Source organism: Bolinopsis microptera, chromosome 1 (assembly GCF_026151205.1).
Source record: "Bolinopsis microptera isolate Bmic1 chromosome 1, MBARI_Bmic_1.0, whole genome shotgun sequence".
In the NCBI taxonomy this organism is placed as follows: Eukaryota; Metazoa; Ctenophora; class Tentaculata; order Lobata; family Bolinopsidae; genus Bolinopsis; species Bolinopsis microptera.
Genome location: NC_087072.1, coordinates 21,219,032 through 21,238,430, shown reverse-complemented (window position 1 = coordinate 21,238,430; position 19,399 = coordinate 21,219,032). Strand labels below are relative to the sequence as shown.

Below are 19,399 nucleotides of genomic sequence, written 5' to 3'. Positions count from 1 at the left end.
TTAGGGTTAAAGTTGGGTTCATTTAACGAGCAGGTGGCTGTAGTTATTAACCGTGGAAAAGAAGGAAAACATGTTGACGGGTTGAGATTTCCTTGACCAGAAACTGCAATAATTGCTGAAAAATGCTCTGACTTGAGTGACTAGAGGCGAACAAATGGGTAAACGTTTCTATAGAAATGCCGCCTAATGACCTGTAGAATTGGTAATTATAATCCCTTCTCTCCAGATCGAGCTGGAATTACACTCATGTCACAAAGGATTACAAGATTAGGCTACCACCGTGACTATTGTCTTAGTCTAACATCAATAATTAGGATACGTATTTTTAGATCCTACTTTTAGGGGAATTTAATCAGAATCTCACTCGCCCCCTACACCAGATGCCTGAAATGTGAACCAAGGAAGAGACAACTCTGTAGTCTGTTCAGTGTTCCGGCTTGATTTTATGTACCTTAAGTGTGTGTTTCTTATTTTGTCTGTATTTAACTACCTATACTGAAGAGCACTCTCAGCTTTAGACATCCTGATCAGCTGACATCGCTCGATATTAACGACCAGCAATACGAGAAGAAGGTAATGAGGCTTAATTACAGAATCTCAACACCAAATTAGCAGCTAATTCCAGTCTAAAAGTTGTCAAAACGGCGTTTATGATTATCACAATCAGGGCGTGGCAATAGTAACCGAGCTAAGAGAACTCTTCATAATACCACAGAGCTACAAGGGAGTAACAATATGCTCACAACAGTAACATCCTAACAACAACTCTCCAATTTAATCTGCAAGTTACTGGGTCGTAATCAAATGAACGAAAGACATTCTTTGCCACTATCTCAGTATCTACAGTGCCATATTTGAGTATTTGGACTTAAACTATGGGGCTAAGGGTATTAAATCTGCATCATTGAAGGTAAAACGTACTGATACAGCCTTTATCATTATCTTATTCTCATACTTGGCCTTGGGGTACACTATTATTCATTTATATAGCTACAAAATCATCTGGAATTACAACTATATATTTCGATAAACAGGTGATCATCATTTCATAATTTGTCCATTATTTTCTTGAATCTTGCAAAACGTTATTCGTTGATGATTACGAGATAAACTAAAATAGAGTATATCGCACTAGCTGAGATCACCATTCAACACAGCGAGATATACAATGATGTTGAGCTTTATAAGAACTTTAATCTTTCACTATTTGTAAACTGAAGACGTAAATATAACTCCTCCATGATCACGATAAATTGTGGTTGTACCAAGTTATGAGGGACGTCTTCTCGTCTACTGAACTGAACTGGAATATTCAGTAGGTTGGTGTCCTTATACCAGAACTCAAGTTTAAATGACGACTGAGCAAGTGCCGAACTAGTCACTATACCGTCCGAAATGTATACAGAACATCAACCTCAGGGAACTAAAATTGAACATTTCTTGTCGTTTTCGGCCAACTTTACCACAGGTTGATTGTTTTAAGTTTGGGTAATGAAGAGCGGCAAGCTAGTGGTATAAGAGTAGGATGTTAGTAATCTAGGCAGACAAAACCCAGGAAAGAATGCAAATAACAAACTGGAGTGGCACTAGTGTTGTCAACATGTTTGCAGCCTGGGTATCCAAGGCAGCCGTGACACCAACTAACTGGCCGGATCTAACTGGAACGAAATGAGAGATGGTTCGGAAAGAATTAGCTGTGATCTGAGGAAAGGACAGGTGGCGGTGTGCAGCACATTGGTAGCTCCCTCTGTGCAGGCACCGTGTGTTTGTGTGTAGCTGGGGAATGGGGTTCCTATAGTGAACACTGAACCTGGATGTGAGCATGTGTGTGTGGGTCTGTGAGTGTGTGGGGGTCTGTGAGTGTGTGGGGGTCTGTGAGTGTGTGCGGGTCTGTAAGTGTTCGTGTGTGTGTGCGGTGTGTGTGATCGTGTGTGATTGTGAGTGTGAGTGTGTCACTCTACGTTTGTGTGTACGTGTGGGGGTTTGAAAATGTTACTAATGACCACTCAGAAAACGTTTACTGTTAAATAAAAGAGAACAGACCCTCATTGACCAAAATCGCTTTTCGAAAAATAACTCTTGATAATTTCGGATGCAAGACTACGAATCGTTATCAAAAGCATGCGTACACGGAATATAAATCACGACAAATGAAAGCTGATCATTGATTATAAGCTGTCTCCCTTTGTTGATCAGTACTAATCAGCAGACATAAGGCTATTAGAGATCTCCACTAACCTATCTGCTTCATTTTACAGCCCCATAAGCAGTTACCCTTCATTACATTCGGACTATAGAATATAGTGGGGAGGTAATTAGGAAATAATTATGTATTATCGGTGAAACAATTATGAGCTATCAATGTAAATGTTTAAATTGTATGTTACTTAATTTCCTTTCCGTGGGAAATCAAAACCACTTTCTTGATTTGTCTCCCTCCGGTACCGTATACTTATAGAAGGGGTCGTATAGAAGGGGTCGTACAGAAGGGTTCGTATAGAAGGGGTCGTTTAGAATGGGTCGTAAAGAAGGGGTCGTATAGAAGGGGTAGTATAGAAGGGGTCGTATAGAAGGGGTCGTATAGAAGGGGTCGTATAGAAGGGGTAGTATAGAAGGGGTCGTATAGAAGGGGTTGCATTGTAGAGGTTTGATTTATGAGTACTGAATACACAGAAAATGGAATGAGCTGCTTTGACCCTGTCATTGAAGGTGTAATTCAATTCTCATCTACTGGCCCCCCACCCTCAGCTTTCATCTTAACTACAAGTTATGTGTATGTATAGCGGGCAAACCTGAGGTAACAACAATCTGCTTAACTTTATTCACCTCATACTGCGACTATTCATGTTTTTATTTTTATTCTACCGGTATTTTGGCATATGTTTTTCGTCTCTAATCTGTTGTTTGGCCAAGTCATAACTTTCAAAATGAAAACCCCGAAGGGTTATAGTAACCCGGTTACGCAAGCTTGAAAGCGTTTCACAAGACTTCTTGGGGGGTCAAATGAGTTAACATATTGACGTCATAACATGACAGCGAAAAAGGCATGGTTGTCGTGTCTTGGAGAATTAAGTGTCGAAAGTTGAATGATAAACAGCCACCGAGGTGCTTAGCAACCCACGAAGTATTGCTAAGCAACCCACGAAGTTACAACCTAACATCCTAACATGGAGCTTTATAATCTCAGTGAGCAGCAACACCCCTCATACCATAATAACGAAGCTGTAATAAATACTGGAGAGCAATTGCAATTCTAATGACTCCTGTCTTAACACTTAAGGGGCCTGTCCCAGATATTAGTTATTACCCTAACTAGTAACTACTACAGTCAGTAACTTGCACAGGGAACCGGGGAACGTGCTCACAGCTCATTAAATATTAATAACAAAGAGTTGGCCAAACGTAGTCGGCTGCACACGTAGATTGATACCCCCTGAGCCTCCTGTATTGCAGCTGCAACCCTGATCTCTGTAGTTAAGTTAAAAACCTCTCTACAGCCATACCCCCTATCTGCGTTCCACAGGCCCTCCTCCCTGCATATAGTTGTCAACCTCATGACACCTAATTTCCACGCCATCTTGGTACCGACCTGCAGCCAGTTGGCAGTCTTGAACCCTAATTTGCAAGGGGTAGCTGGCACTCTTGAACCCTAATTTCCACGCCAACCCGGTACCAATCTGATAATGGTCTGTTGTAATTAGAAGAAGGGGAACTAGATTGGATCTGAGGTTGTTGGACACTTCACCTATAATTAAGTTATTAACATGGCCGGTCAGGTGACTGTACTGTTAGAGGAGGGTAAAGGAATGTGTCAGATAGTACCCACTGCCAGGTATCAGGTTCCTACTACCTGCTGTGCAGTGGCGTACCTGCTACAGCCTGGTCGTACCTACTACCGGATGGTCTGCAGTTTAGACTTACTTTAACATGGTTTCTGTGACGAAAAGCCTTTTACATACAAACTACAAAGGTTATCTAATACGAAGATCCAACACACTGAAAATAATCATTGTGCGGTTCATTACTAAAACTATTCTGTTTTCTAACAACAGGTTAAAACTCCGTTTTTATCAGAAAATAAAAGTCGGCTAAAACTTAAAAGGCATACTGGGAGATCAAGAACTTGGCTGACTACGACAATTCAAGAATAGAGGATCCTCCTAATCAACTGTCAAGAACCTGCGTGGGTAAAATACCAACTGGACATTAAGAGGCGATTAACGAATAATAGAGGATATAGTTTTATAGTTTTATCGTGTGAGGATACGCAGGAAGGTGCAGAAGCCAGAAATGAAAAATGTGTTTGAGATTAAAATTCAAACTGAAAAGTGATCAACCTCTGATAAAATGGAACGCAAGATATGGAGACTTAATACACGCTCTTGTAGCTGTACTGACGTACTCGTGATAGGGTAAAGAGGGGCGCCAAGCTAACTACTACTTTACTAGTAATACTCTATCACGCCCTTTATTCGACTATATTGACTAATTTATATTTTGTTATATGATATTTATCGTAATCTTATTGTAGGAGCACCAGGTCCAGGAGTTGTTGTCGAGGCTGCTTGTTTCCGGATCTATTGTCTAGATAATATATACAACAAGTAGGAACTCCGCCTACTTTGGGTGGGAACTCCGCCTACTCTGGGTGGGAACTATTGGGGATAAGACCTTAGTCCTTGACAAGACGAAGAATCAAGCCCACCTTCACGGATTTACAGTGGAAATCCTGTTTCTTAAAATGCATGTACCAACAATAGTGTACCTAGAACAACTAGTTCTTACCTGAAGATGGCATGTTGCTAGGCATGTTGCTAGTGAGGGAAGATTGAAGAGGGGTGATCGTCAAAGAACAGAGTCACAGACGGGGAACGAACGAGAGAGATATGAACTCACAAAACTGAGTAACTGAGGCTGTGATGGTAGGGTATCATCAGAGAGCGTGATGGGGAGGAGAATAATGAATTACTGGGCTCTGCTGGACAGCTAAGATAAAGTGGAGAGGAGGCCCATTCTCTTTGTCACCTGAGAGACACGTCCCCCTTAAGTTCCACTAAGTTCATATACTTTAATTTAATTTAACTAGATGATATTCCCTCCACTAACGCGCTAGATTATTACGCAATTATATTATACGATAAAATATATAGCTCTCTGTGCTCTGTATCTTGGACTGCTGAAAAGTAAATGAACTGCTATAAAAGTAATCTGTATATAAGAGAGATAATTGTAAAGATAATTGTAGTGATAATTAATTAACCTTAAAGAGCAGCGTATGAGGTAGGCGGTGATGATGTACACTGGTGTTGTAGCAAGCTTACTACGAGTTATATTACATATAACAACAGCTCGCTAACGATCTAGGCAGCACAAATAAATATACGGTTATTTTAGGAGTGGATGAGGCAATTAAGTGTAGTATAGAGATCCGGATTAGGAGAGGATCAAGTTACTGTCGACAGAAGTGCACGTGTTAGTTGTTATACATATAATTATAATATGTATTCATGTGCTGGAGCATGCCAATACTCGGCTCCCTACATTGATTCAATCCTCATAAAAATACTCTGTTATTTTCTGCAACCCCCTTGTTAAGTTGCAAGCTTATACTCTTGAAACTGTGTTTGTAAAATAGAGGTGTCAGCTGAGTTATGAACTACTAAGGGAAAAGCCTCATAAAGGTCGGGAACTTTAAAAGTTATGGCCAATTCTGACAACTTATGTTAAAAGTGGCACACCTACGTGTATAGTATGAATTATGATGACAACTTAGCTAATGTTATAATATAATTAAAATTATAATTAAAATTAGCAAATCTTGAAATTGCTTCGAGATTTTAAATTATCTGCTCGTACTACAAAGTTTTCAAGTTTTAAAACTGAATGAAGCTAAAATGAACCCAAAAATGCGAATATCACAACTTTTGAATCATTTTTCAGTTTTCGGTAATTTCAATATCGATATTACAATAAAATCTTTCGAGAAAAGGAAGTTTATAGTAGAATAATAGAGTACGCGAAGTGAAAACTTAAAATTCCGTCTGGTACGTGAAATATGAGATTTAAGCAGTTTATACGTTATTTAAAGTAAAAAATTAGATAAAGCGTGCAATATAAGAACTTAGTATGATACGCAATATGAAAACTATTCTGTTAGGGTTTGTGTAGAGGAATGCAGGAGTTGACAGCACTGTTGACAAGTCTCGCATTCAGCATGTTGGTTATAGTGGTAACCTAGCAATTAGTGGTACTGAACACCTAGCAACTAGTAGTGGTCTAATATAGTAGTAACCTAGCAACTATTGGTGGTCCAGTATAGTGGTAACCTAGCAACTATTGGTGGTCCAGTATAGTGGTAACCTAGCAACTTTTGGTGGTCCAGTATAGTGGTAACCTAGCAACTATTGGTACTGAACACCTAGCTGTTGACCTGCTATTAACTAAGCACGAACTAAGTTAACGTTCCCTGTCAGAGAGACTGGTCACCATGGCAACCAGCACACCCGCTGCTGGCAGTACCACAGCTTTTGAGTAACCTAGCACCAAACAGCGCCAACACTCAGTTCTTTATTTTACTTCTCAAAATGTAAGAGACGGAAAAAGTGGACAACCACCTAACATCTAGAACACAATAATATCTAGTGAGAACTGCAAGTCACTGGTTCCCCTGGAGGGGTGGGGAGAGAGAGGTGACACCTGATACCTGGCACAGATCAGCACTGGTCAGCAGGCTCAGGTGGCATCATATCTGATACCCGAGATGGGCCTGTAGTCCCCAGTCGCACTTTTATAACTATACTATCTGACACAGGAGAGCAAATGTCACCAATTGTGAGAAGATTGCGAGCGGAGGAAAGCTGATGAAATCTGTAGCGGCAAATAAAAAAGGGTTTATATAATAAGCGTGATTACATGTGACGTGTTTCTGAGACTAATTATGTAAAGTTTATGAATGGCCTGTAAATAATTCATTGATCCAATGGTAGGCCATTTCATCGGTTAACAGAAATATCAATTTTATAAAATGTTATTTCTATTGATCGTAATCGCAATCGTATTCCGAGTCAGGGTCGAAAGATTAGCATCTGCCAAAGGAATGAAATCCGGTATAATCGTGATAAAGTTGTGATGAAATTATTAAAACTTGATTTATATTTGTAAATAGATCGATTATAATCATTCAATCCGTCCATAATATTACGTGACTATTCTTACTGGCTAACTGTGGGCAAATAGAATCGTAAATCGCGGTGTTTTTTGTACCACGGATGGCGCCGATGTTAAATGGTTTATCTCCAAAAGAACAGATTGAATCCTTACGTTAATTAATGTAATCTGACCAGTAATTAGGTGGTTTAAGTACAACGACTCCTTGTCATCGAAAATAGAAATATCACTAAAACTTTGTCCAATCTGTCTCCCTATGTGTCACTCAAAAGAACTTACTTGAACTTTCAGGTAGTTTTGGCAGTTTAGGGAGTTTCTTGTTGGTGGTTGGGATCTTTGTGGAGTTCCCTTTCTTCAGTGACATTGTTGTTGTGTTCTTCGTGTGTACAGCAGTTGACGTAAAGATATGGCTTCCAGGGTTATTGTTGATATATCAGCATTTGCTGGGAATTTGTTACGTGAAGTGCGGCGAAACATTAATATGATTAAACCATCAAACTTTTAGTTATTAGTTAGTATTTAAGTTTTAACACTGATGATCGAGAAATAAGCAGAAACAAAAGCGAAAGGAAATATACGACAACAATTAAAGCGAAAATAAGTGCCCAAACATAAGTTGTATGTGATATGTAGGAAGTTGTGTCGTTCATGACGCAGAGTCTATTGTGTAACTACGGCTTTTCAGTTTGAATGTGGACAGTGGAACAGTAGAGTTAGTGTGATGTCACGTGTAATTATATTTTATTAAGTTTTCATAGTTGGCACGTTTTAATACCACACGGTTTGTTACAAGGTTACAATATAACGACTAACAAGTAATTAGGCATATCCTACCAGTGCATTGTGGGTTTGAACAACAACCGGTACCAGACGTGTGATATTTCATTATGGAAATTATATCCTGTCATAGATTGGCGGAGCATTTTTAAAAAAGTAAAAGATTTGGATTTTACGGTACTATCAAATGATTTCCAGGGGCTGACGGTTCGAAGCGCAATGAAGTTCCACTGCTGAAGTTGGTTTACTATGAACTGCCTCTATTCTAAATTAATCGATCATTTATGAAATGAAATGAGGTATTTATATCCCGCTCATATCATTAACCAACAACACAAAGAAGGTGGTAACCATGTCATAGCGGCTGACTGTGAGTAATGTGAGCAAATGTGTAAATTGAACAAAAGTTTTATGATAAACCACACTAATCTAACTCTAAGTAACAGCAGAAACCTTACAATGTATTGTAGGTATGAAATAAAAGGTAGTACAGCGACATATCAAGACAAAAAGCAGATCCTAGTAAGTAGAACCAATGACACCAAATTTCATGGAATGCGGAGAAAATAAAAGCCAATTATATGATTATATGAATCCTGATCGTTCAAATAAAAGCAACTGAATTAATTGACAATTCATTTCATTTAAACGCAAAGTAGAGAATCATCTGTATCTCTGTGAGGTACGGTGTCTCCTTACAATTTACAAGTATTCCAACAATTTGATGTTGAAGTTAGAACTTGGTGAGGAATTGATGACTTTTAGTAAAATGCAGTGCGTGTGAACTGTGAACTACAGAACTCATGTATTTGTTTATAGCTATAGATGTTGCGAGCAGTTATCTGGAAATCAATTTATCATTTTACGTCCATTGATGAATTTTCTTGCTGATAGTTATTAATAATATTCCGAATATTTATTAATGTTTTCTGAGCCGATATCTAAGTGTATAATTTTGATATTTCCAGTCTCGCTTGAATGACATGACTTAAAAGTGTCATTTTTCGGTATATCTTTAACATATGTTTAATGTCAAGGCGTTTAATAAATGTTAGAATTTATTTATTTATATAATGATGCTCCTATTTTTCGTGTTGTGATGTTTATTTTTACAGGTGTCGAATAGATCACGGCAGCGGAGCAGACAAGGTAAATTATTAAAGATGTTCACACCATAGTGGAATTTTGGAACATTTCCGCACCCGATTGTAATACTTGATTGATCTGTTCGCAGAATGAAACGATATATTTGTAGGAGGGAATTGCGTTTTTTGAAGAAATTAAAAAAATGTTGATTGGAAAAATAGTAAGAGGGGTAAAAGTAAAACAAGTGTCAGTTCAAGAAAACAGACTGTTAAACGGTAAAACGTTATCAAAAAATTTTACGAAGTTAGAGGGTTTTTCAAACCCTCCCTCCACGACCATTGTAAGTTTCAGTTGATGAAATTTATCGTATATTAATCTGTAAAGTGTATTTCTTGCTGATAAAAAACTATACATAATGCGTTAATCCCGAAAAATCAAACCGCTTTTAAACCTACAAAATGACAAGTAAACGAAGTACAAACAGAGGAACAATGTCATGGTCGTCATCACACCAATGACAAGAGACAACGGAGTAGGAGGAATACAATGCCAACAAAAGCAGCCAGCTGTCGCTCTTCTTATACCGTTAATCACTTCTACAGTGCAGTTATTATAGTACAGTGTATATTAACTGTCTCTCCCTGGTGAGGGACGGCGGCTGCTGGTAGAGGGGCCCCTCCTTATCAACACATAGACTAATGTCTCACACCTCACCTCCCTCCTCCTCCCTCCTCCTCCTTCTCTCTCCTTCACACGGTATTGCACAGTAGATGACCTGTGTATTACGGTTTGGACTCTACCTTACAAAGAGCAATGAACTCAACTCTATCACATCTTGTTTGAAAATCTTTGATCTTACCTACGACATTACTGTTCTGGGCGGTACATCTGACACAACTTTAGAACTATTCATAGAATTTCAATAAGAGGCCCAGAAAGTTACACTCCTCCATCTAGTATGTGATTGATTTGCAGAGCTGACTCCGGCACAGTTCTAATAATATATTCCGACTTGAGCATGGCTTACATGGTTTACATTTTCCGCTAATTCTTTTCTAGGACAAAAAGGGGCGAGGTAAAGTTTTCAAAAATACACATAAGCAACAACTTCAAATCTTATCTTGCAGTCGAGTGCTCAAAAATTTCAAAACAAATTTTGTCAAATTTGGTGCAAGTTTTATTATATATAAAAATTTCCCGTGCATAAATATTAAATAGCTATTAATAGGTCAAATCTTGAGATAGTGACGTACATCTGACTTTATAGGTTGATTGAATGGTTGAAAAGTCAGTTATAAAACAACGATAAATGGTACCATATTCGGTACAACAAGCTACTCTATAATTATATTTATACGTCATAGGTGTGGCATTTATTTCTGATTAATTATTTTTGAAGGTGGAGAGAATCCACATTTATATTGGCCAAATATAGTACTTTTCTATCGTCTTTTCAACAGATTTAACAACCAACCATGTAATTGATAAAATGACTAGTCTGATACTAAATTTCAAAAATCTTGTAGGACATGCAATTGATTTGTGAAGTTTGTAATATTAATAAGATTAGGCGAACTAAAATGTGCTGAGAAAAGTGAACTGAGCATGAAAAATCAAGTTATAAGAAAACAATCCAAAGTTTGAAAAATATGTGCATGCGTGACGGTAATTATTGACCGACTTGAAAAAAGCAAGCGCCACAATTTCTCTATAATGTTTAGTAGGAGATAACTCGTATTTCTGGTATTTGTAGCCAATGCCCACACACTTTTACTGTTTACTCATTGTAATGAGAAATGCAATGAAGAATCACGTCTGGAACAGCACGAAAAATTCGTAACACTAACTCCATCAAGCTAGCTCAAATTATTTGGTACATAGTCAGTTGTATAAACGTTACATTTTTATTTTTTACACTAAGGGTAGAGTTTTTTTATTTATCAAATAATACAGATATAATCAAATTTTAATCTATCAATCTACACCACATAACGTGTGGAAAACAAGTGCAATTCACGAAACGATAAATAGTATAATGATATAAAGAGTATAAAAGCCGTGATGATCATTGCATTCTACTTATATTATAACTTAGATAGAAAAGTACATGTATTAGGTAGACTCGATTACTAGTACTAGTAGACTTCTAGACTAGTAGTAGTAATAGCATTCTTTTCATTTAGAATTAAAACGAGTCCTTCATAGTATGGAGCCAGGTTGTGGACTGGCTACTATAATACTACATTCTATTTCATGATAACACGTGCATAAGTCTCGTTGATCATTCTATGAGGATACTTTCTAATAATTTAATAATCTGCACATGATGCGCCTTTTTGTTTTACAGACGTTTAGACGTTTAGTATAGACTTTAGACTGATGTTATAGATTAAATCGTGATCCGATATGTGCAGTATGAACATACCTTTGCTAAAAGTATTTGTGGCAAAATCCGACGAAAATGTACGCAGTCGAAAATTTCTGCAATGAATGGAGCATCGTTTTAGATAACAAAAGAATAGAATGGTTTTACTTGTTCATAATCAGGAAATTTGTGATCTCATGCCGATCTTCACCTAAGGTAAAGGTATTTCTATTAATTCAAGATCTGCGTTAATATTGCCCAACATATGCCCAATTTTGTTATTGGCAAAATTAACTAGTTAGGGCCACTTTTGACATGTTTACCTTAAGTGTGCTCACTTTTGTAGGCGAAAACTGCACGCCATTATCAACTACCATTCACATTTCACTTGCTACAGACGTCTCCACTTGATGAACGATACTCTGTAAGCTGGACACTAGTGATTTTGTGCAATGTTGTCGTAAATAAACAAAACACGTGTGAGGTAGTTTGGTTAATCTGATAGTGACAGTTGAACTTGAATATAAGATATGCCTTGATAAGTGGAAAAAGCGGTCAAAATAGGGAGCTGATCAAATTCTGCTCAAAATATAAACCATTTCAGCAAAATGGGGGTTCTAGTTATGATATCTTTCAAGTAATCATCTCTCCTGATCAATCAACGTCGATCTTGGAGTCATTCACAGTCTAGACAATTTAAAAGTAACTTAAGTAAGTTACTCGAGCAGATATGATTTTAATAATGTGGATGATTGCTTTAATTCTTGACGTTTTGAGGTGATACTGATACTACCAGTTTCCTCGGCCCAATTTATTTATCTAAAGCCAGCTACTGCATACTTGCATAATGCATAGTTAAGTGTTTACAAAAAGCGAGGATCACCACTGAACTACATTACCATCTGATGATTGATGGGTGGCTGGGTGAGTCATTTTGGTGAAACGGCATACCTTAAGAACGAAAAATTGAGTCTACCATAAATTTAGTCAAACTTTAAAGCAGAGTCTGCTTTAAAATTAGTCGCCGAAAAATTTAGTCTTCAGACTAAATGAGCATGAAATTTGGTTTACAACAATTTTAGTCAAAAGTTTGACTAAATTTATGGTAGACTAAATTTGTTGTTCTTAAGGTACTCATTACTCAACCTCTGGAGCTTGATCATTAGGCTGATGAATCAGTACCGCTCCATATTTTAAGCAAGATTGAAGTTAAGTGATAGTTTTGATCTCTCCCATCGTGTATCTGATTTTCGTCAGTTCCTTTCCATTTTTTGCTATATATTTTCTTGATGTACATAGATAAACTAATGGCATTTAGCTCACCAAAATGCAGTTAGGCCTAGCTGGTTAGGCCCAACTGCATCTTGGTGACAGTAACATATAGTTACATAGTGAATGCTGTTATTAAAATTTTTTTATTCTTTGATCGGCCACATAACAGCGCGTAAATTCGACAAATACAATTCCTCCACGAACGGCAGGGTAAATTCGCATATCCTAATTATTCAATCCTAAGTTTACACGTGTTGTAGATCAAGTTCGATTCTTCTAATGCTTCCATTAATTATTACGCTGGAATGAGGAAATAAAGAGATCTGTATTTTCTATTTATGACTCTGCCGCTTACCGACACACATGATCGCCAATCAGTTCATTTGTATTTTGTTGTGAGCTTTTGTCGGAATTTATTATCTCCATTCTCCAATTCTTTGTGCTTGAGACGGCTTGGGGCCTTACTTAGCCTTCCGTTACATACGAACGTAAAATCCAGCATAAAAAGCTTAATCGCAATTTTAGACGGTTGCAAACTCTTACAAGCATTAAAAATAAGTACAAAAAGAAAACACGATAATCTATAATTGATTAATTACAGTTCATATAATAAGAAAATTGTTATGTACTATGTTTGAAAAAAGAAAAGAAAACACATTACATGTTTCACGGAACTGTAGTAGTGGTCTATAATAACAATACAGTTCTCGTTGAAATTGTCCAGCTAATTCACATACAACAGTGCTGGTAATTTGTGTAATGAGTTGTTTCCTGCTCCGTTGTCATATGTACTGAACCAGTGAAAACGAGACAATTAGCAATTGTTAAATCATTACCATTGCCAACTCAGCTCACGTTTTTCTGGTGATTCGATGATGAAAAACTAACCATTTGGGGGAATATAGCTGATTCCTATCAAAGTTAATTTGAGTTTACTAGAATTTATCACTGACGAGTGAGCACATGGTTAGGGTAACGAATAACGATAATATTGTTTAGAGCTGCGCTATCATACTGGTACTGTGCCAATGACGGACGTAATGCCTAACGTCAATAGCGATGGGTTCAAGAAATGTTAGCACGAAAATGTTGGTCAAATTATTTGCAATTGTTTGGGTGACGGATGATATCGAGTAGGTATGGAGATAAAAGTAGATATTTTGTTGATACGAACATATTTTGCTGTTCGATTTACAATCCGTGGTGGTCATCATATGGTCTCATTTCTCTGAATGAGCAGGTTTAAAAAGATAAAGAAATATAAATACAGTTATAGCAAGGTATAGCCAATAATAGCCAGTTATAGCAAGGTATTGTCTGCAAGATCGGCTCAATGCGGCGATTAGGACAACAGTTTAGTGTACTAAGTCATCAAGCGAACCCTGACCAGCACGAGACCCTGACCAGTATGATCCTATATGTTAATTATTTGTGGCATTGGGTATTATTCCATATATGATGTGATTAAAACTCTTATCAGTCGAAGCATCCTTGAACATGGTCATGGTAGTCATAACACATATAAAAGATACTGTAATTCTGAAAACGATAGATCCTGTCTAAAGTTATAATTTAACAATAAGATTAACTGTTGCCTCTACTAAATGTGATAGTACTTTCTTTAACTTTAAATCAAGCTTGATTGTTAAATTATCACCTTCAGTAAAGTTTTTCACCTCGATCTAATAGTAGAATAATAAAAAAGTTCACTTACGGTCGTTGAAAATGGAGGTTCTGAAAGACATCGCGATTCTTTTGCTGTGCAAGTTTGTTGCAGCGTGAGGAAATCACAAAGAAAACATAGCTGATGTTGCTTTTTGGATTCAATTGTTAAGCTGTTGTAAAAAAAACAAGTTTTTCAAGTAAAAAATACAGCAGAATATGAAGGAGTAAGGATAAAATATGCACGATATTCAAGGATACTTTATGAAATGACCAGAACTTTTAACGAGAGGTTTCTTAATTACATGCTGAATTACTCTCGTGAAATAGGGTTTCGGGTGAATAATAAATCTGCATATTGAGTGGATTATACAGCCTTATAGGGTGACCGGCGGGGGCTGAAGCCTGCTAGTTCGTAGAAACCCCGTTATATGTAGCTAAGCTGGTGTTGTAGCGATGGTGTTTCATTTTGTTTGTCGCCAAAAAGGACTGTCAAACAAGTGCACTACTAAAGATAAGAGAAAATATTTACTAATGCAAGAGAGTAAGTCTATACATTACAAAAGTTAATTCTAGTTAAAGAATCGTATCAAGCAGCGCAAGTCACAGATTGAGTGACAGTTAAAAATACAGCAGAGTTCCTGCTGTTCTGTTGATCAACCAGCAACTATGTCGGTTACTTTAACTAAGGTGATTACCTAGCAACTATTTTAGTTACTACTTACTAGGGTGATCAAGCAGCAACTATGTTGGTTACTTTAACTAAGGTGATCACCTAGCAACTATGTTGGTTACTACTTACTAGGGTGATCAAGCAGCAACTATGTTGGTTACTACTTACTAGGGTGATCAACAAGCAACTATGTTGGTTACTTTAACTAAGGTGATCAACAAGCAACTATGTTGGTTACTTTAACTAAGGTGATCACCTAGAAATTATTTTAGTTATTAGGGTGATCACCTAGCAACTATTTTAGTTATTAGGGTGATCACCTAGCAACTATTTCGGTAACTGGTTCGGGGGTTCCCTACTATACGGTAGTGAAGCAATGTGTTTGACATTAAGACATTTGTCTTATGGCATGTGATCTGTAAACTGCCGAACTTATCCCCTAGGAGGAGGGCCATGATTTGATTTGAAACTTTCATCAAATAATGAACGACTATAACATTGAAGCTTGATAAAATCGTGGTCCAAAGTATGTTGAGGCCATGGTAAGATGCTCAGATTGGTAGGATACACATGCTCAAAGTGGTGTGGATTAAAGTCCTCTCCCCTCCACCATTTCCCCTTCTCCCTCCTGCATCCCTTTTATTTCACATCATGTTCATTGTCCATGCGAGACTAACGAAGACTAAAAATTAATGTAGGTGCTAGCCCTTGAATATGTTGAATTGATAAGCTTCTTGACTGACTTATAACCCCCTACGAGTGTGTGCCGACTCAAACTGTTTACTGCAGTAACAAAGTAACAAGATCAAGGATAGAAAAGGAATTAACATTGTCAGAACGATCAGCTGTATAATTACAACGGAGAGTATTGTAAAACTACCACAGGGTACAGCAGTAAAATTACAACTAACCAGACCTCCCGGAATTTGTAACTGTTCTCTAACCCTGCATTTGTACGACACTGCAAGTTGGGCGGTGCGCGTGTTAGGCCCAGTGCCCACGTGCGTTCGACAAACAGACACGTGCTCTCAGACAGACAGACACTTTGCAGACAGGTTTGTGAACGATTATTGGTCTCGTTTTCATGTACAGTAAAATCTCGATTTACCGCGCAACGATTCACCGGAATCCCGGATTTATCGCGGGTATTTCTCTTCCCTCGAATTTTTCTTCAAAATTCGCCAAACAAATTTTTACTTTTAGCACAGCTGGGTTTGAGAAGAATAGGTTCGCGCTACATGAGAAATGATCTGATCCGATTTCAACAACAGATACAGTTTTTAATCAAAGGCAGCAACAATTGAATTTAATTTCCAATATTTTGATATGAGCTATTGAATTACTGAGCTATCTAAGATTATCAAAAAATATCCCTTTTATGGATCTCAATTGGCTTAAGTAAAGCTTAAGTAAAGCCTTACCCACCCTTCTTTAAACAGATTTGAACCCGAAAAACAAAACCCCGATCTACTGCAAACCCCAATTTACCGCGAGTTTTTCCTTTCCCAAAGTCCGCGGTAAATCGGGGTTTACTGTAATAGTAATATCGGCATAGCACACGAAATTAAACGTGACTATTGACTGTGCTACTAGTACGGTACTCAGTAGCGTCAATCTGATACTCATTTGGGGATGGTGGTGGCAACTTGTCTGCTGCATCATGAGACACTAAGGCACATGGTATATGGCAGACTGAGAGGCCCCACTCCCCGAATAATGAATGGGAAGCCTTGTTTGTTGGTATATATTATATAAATATATCAGTAAAATTAGAAGATAACTACTGCTAGTAAACAGTAAAGTTGTAGTGCCTAGTGGTAAAGTAGGATAGAACCTCATAAGTGAGCAGACTTCTGATGAGCTTATCTTTTGTGGTCCTCCAAATAACATAAGGAGCTAACAATTCAATCTGGCCAGTGCTCGATGTACGTATTAAATCGATAATCATCCATTTTATTATCGATAATTTCTGCATTATAATTCCCAGTTTCCCTAATATGCTCTTCTATGAGGTTAGCTTAATGTCGTGCTAATGCCACAACTTCTAGTTAGTTTCATCTCATTATATCTAGCACCCTTTAACACGCCTCTTTGACGTATCAGCATGCTTACGTAGCTTAATTAATTAACTTAGTGAACATGGCCCCATATATCTGGTCTCGGTGCTTAGTACCGGATTTTATAGAGTGTTACAACAGAAGATTCGAGCTTTAAAAGTAGCTCTGTAATGCATATGTTGAACTTGTGAATAGTAGAATAGTAGGATTTACAAATGCATAGTGCATGCTATACACTGGTGAATACTAAAAGATATCCTATACCTACCTGTCGAGTTATCGAATGGGCATTTTACTGCCTCCACTAGCGACCAATAGGTACCATCACATACGGTTAACGCTTTGTGGTTTCTATAGCGTTATATACTAATAACAGTGTCGGACACACGTTACCTACTACTACTAGGTAACGTTACTACTACTACTAGGTAACGTTACCTACTACTACTAGGTAACGTTACCTACTACTACTAGGTAACATTACTACTACTACTAGGTAACGTTACCTACTACTACAGCTAGGTAACGTTACCTACTACTAGTACTACTAGGTAACGTTACCTACTACTACTAGGTAACGTTACTACTACTACTAGGTAACGTTACTACTACTACTACTAGGTAACGTTACTACTACCAGGTAACGTCTGTCCGGCACTGGTATAATACCTTAGGTAAAATACAGGAGTTATAGCCCTGTTTCCATCATGGTTAAGTGGACCTGAATCTCACTCGCTAGAGCAGTCCACGGTGCGAATTGCAACCTAGCTAGCTCAGTTATCTCAAGTATAACAATCTGACCAACTAACTCACAGCAAAATGTTAAAGAAACTGAAGTTACAAATTAATTGCACAGTGAAGAAGTGGAATTCCAACTATTAATACCGCTTGGCTCTTTAACTTAGAAGTCTGAGAACCTGTCAAATATAACTTTCCTAATTTTCTATATAATTGTGATTTCTAATTCGGTGTCGTTTAAACAAGTATTTACGTCTCGTTATATAGTTACAATATGTTGTTGTATGTTATCTTTACACAGACCCTGAGAGCCTCTTACTTCTGTTAATTTACTATTAAGAAAAGTAATTTGTTGTTAAAAACGTACTATGGCCATGGGTTTTTTTAAGAAACCGCCCCAAAAACTCGGCAAAAATAGTAAAATGATATTGTTACCAAGCGTTACCTGGATCATTAGGGTCCTGATCTTGTTGGGGTTTGTACTTGGCATTTCTAGACTGGCTACAGCCCATCTTATTCTGAAATTTATCAGTATAAGTTTTGAACAAGTTTTCGAACAGGTGGGAAATATAGTAGTGGTACATTATGACTCAGCATATTTACAATTTAGACTTTTATGAGTTGCAACCCCACCCCTCATCCCTGCAAGCCAATTTCCAATATTCCGCTATGTTTTTTAAATCATATCTTCACTCACCGATACTAATTCGTTCTTCGCCGCACCATCATCCTTTGGGGTTCTCGTCAAAAACCATTCTAGAGGATTTCAGCTTTTTAAATTCAATGAAGTAACAACAAAAATTCGTTTGACAGAACATTTCAGCTTTTAAAATTCAATGACATAACAACAAACATTTATTTGACAAATTAAAACAGCAAGTACGAAGTCAAGAAACATAATCTCACAATTACTCGCTCCAAAACAGAATACCTCAAAGTATTAATAAGTTCGAGGCACCAAAATTTGTATTTGTCTGGGAACGAAGCATGGTGTACATTGCGTGTGACAATGTTAATTCCAAATGTGCACGTTGAATATCCCTTGAGCACTGTTGACGCTAGCAAAAATTGTACTAGAACTTGCTCAAGATGGCTTATACCTAATAAAAGAGACGTTTAGAATGAGACAAAACAGAATGTAACCATAGCAACCATTGTTACAAAACTAACAAGCAACCATCGGTTACAAAATGCCACTGTGCCGACAACATTACAATTACATAATCACATAAGGATTAATGAATTTAATTATTCCCAAAACTGGCTTCATTTGTCCATAACCCAGATGGTATGCCTCTTGCGTGGGTTTAACTACAGAGAACTCACTATAATTCGAGCTTTTAATTTATAATTTAAATATATATATATATAATTTATAGTTTAAATGTAAACATATAATTTAAGTCCTTCATGAACTATAATATATTACTACGTTGACCGACCTTCATCAAATTAAAACTTTTGTTGCTTTCGAGATTGAACATTTGTTAATAAAAGTGTATATGTTGTACAAAGTTTTTATCTTTGGGATCTATCGTCCGAGAGTGCTTGAGTAGTGCCTGAAAAATGTACATAAAGAAATATCGAATAAGAATAGCTCAA

General features: G+C 37.3%; 1 protein-coding gene across 9 annotated transcripts in view; it reads right to left on the bottom strand.

Moving 5' to 3' along the window:
• The window catches only part of LOC134823755 (cGMP-dependent protein kinase 1-like), a 53,707-nt gene extending 35,158 nt beyond the window's left edge, over positions 1 to 18,549 (bottom strand). For 2 of the 9 annotated variants that reach the window (XM_063835326.1, XM_063835357.1), the window contains exons 1-2: positions 18,495 to 18,549; positions 18,243 to 18,315 (exon numbers count right to left, since the gene is read on the bottom strand). In XM_063835326.1, coding sequence (XP_063691396.1) covers positions 18,243 to 18,309 — 67 coding nt within the window. In that variant the 5' untranslated portion in view covers positions 18,310 to 18,315; positions 18,495 to 18,549. Of the gene's footprint in view, positions 1 to 2,238; positions 2,288 to 4,785; positions 4,919 to 7,446; positions 7,613 to 10,889; positions 10,897 to 14,381; positions 14,450 to 18,242; positions 18,316 to 18,494 lie in introns of those variants that run through there. The other 7 variants (XM_063835392.1, XM_063835425.1, XM_063835373.1 and 4 more) reach the window with 6 other exon arrangements.
• Between the last annotated feature and the right edge of the window lie 850 nt (positions 18,550 to 19,399).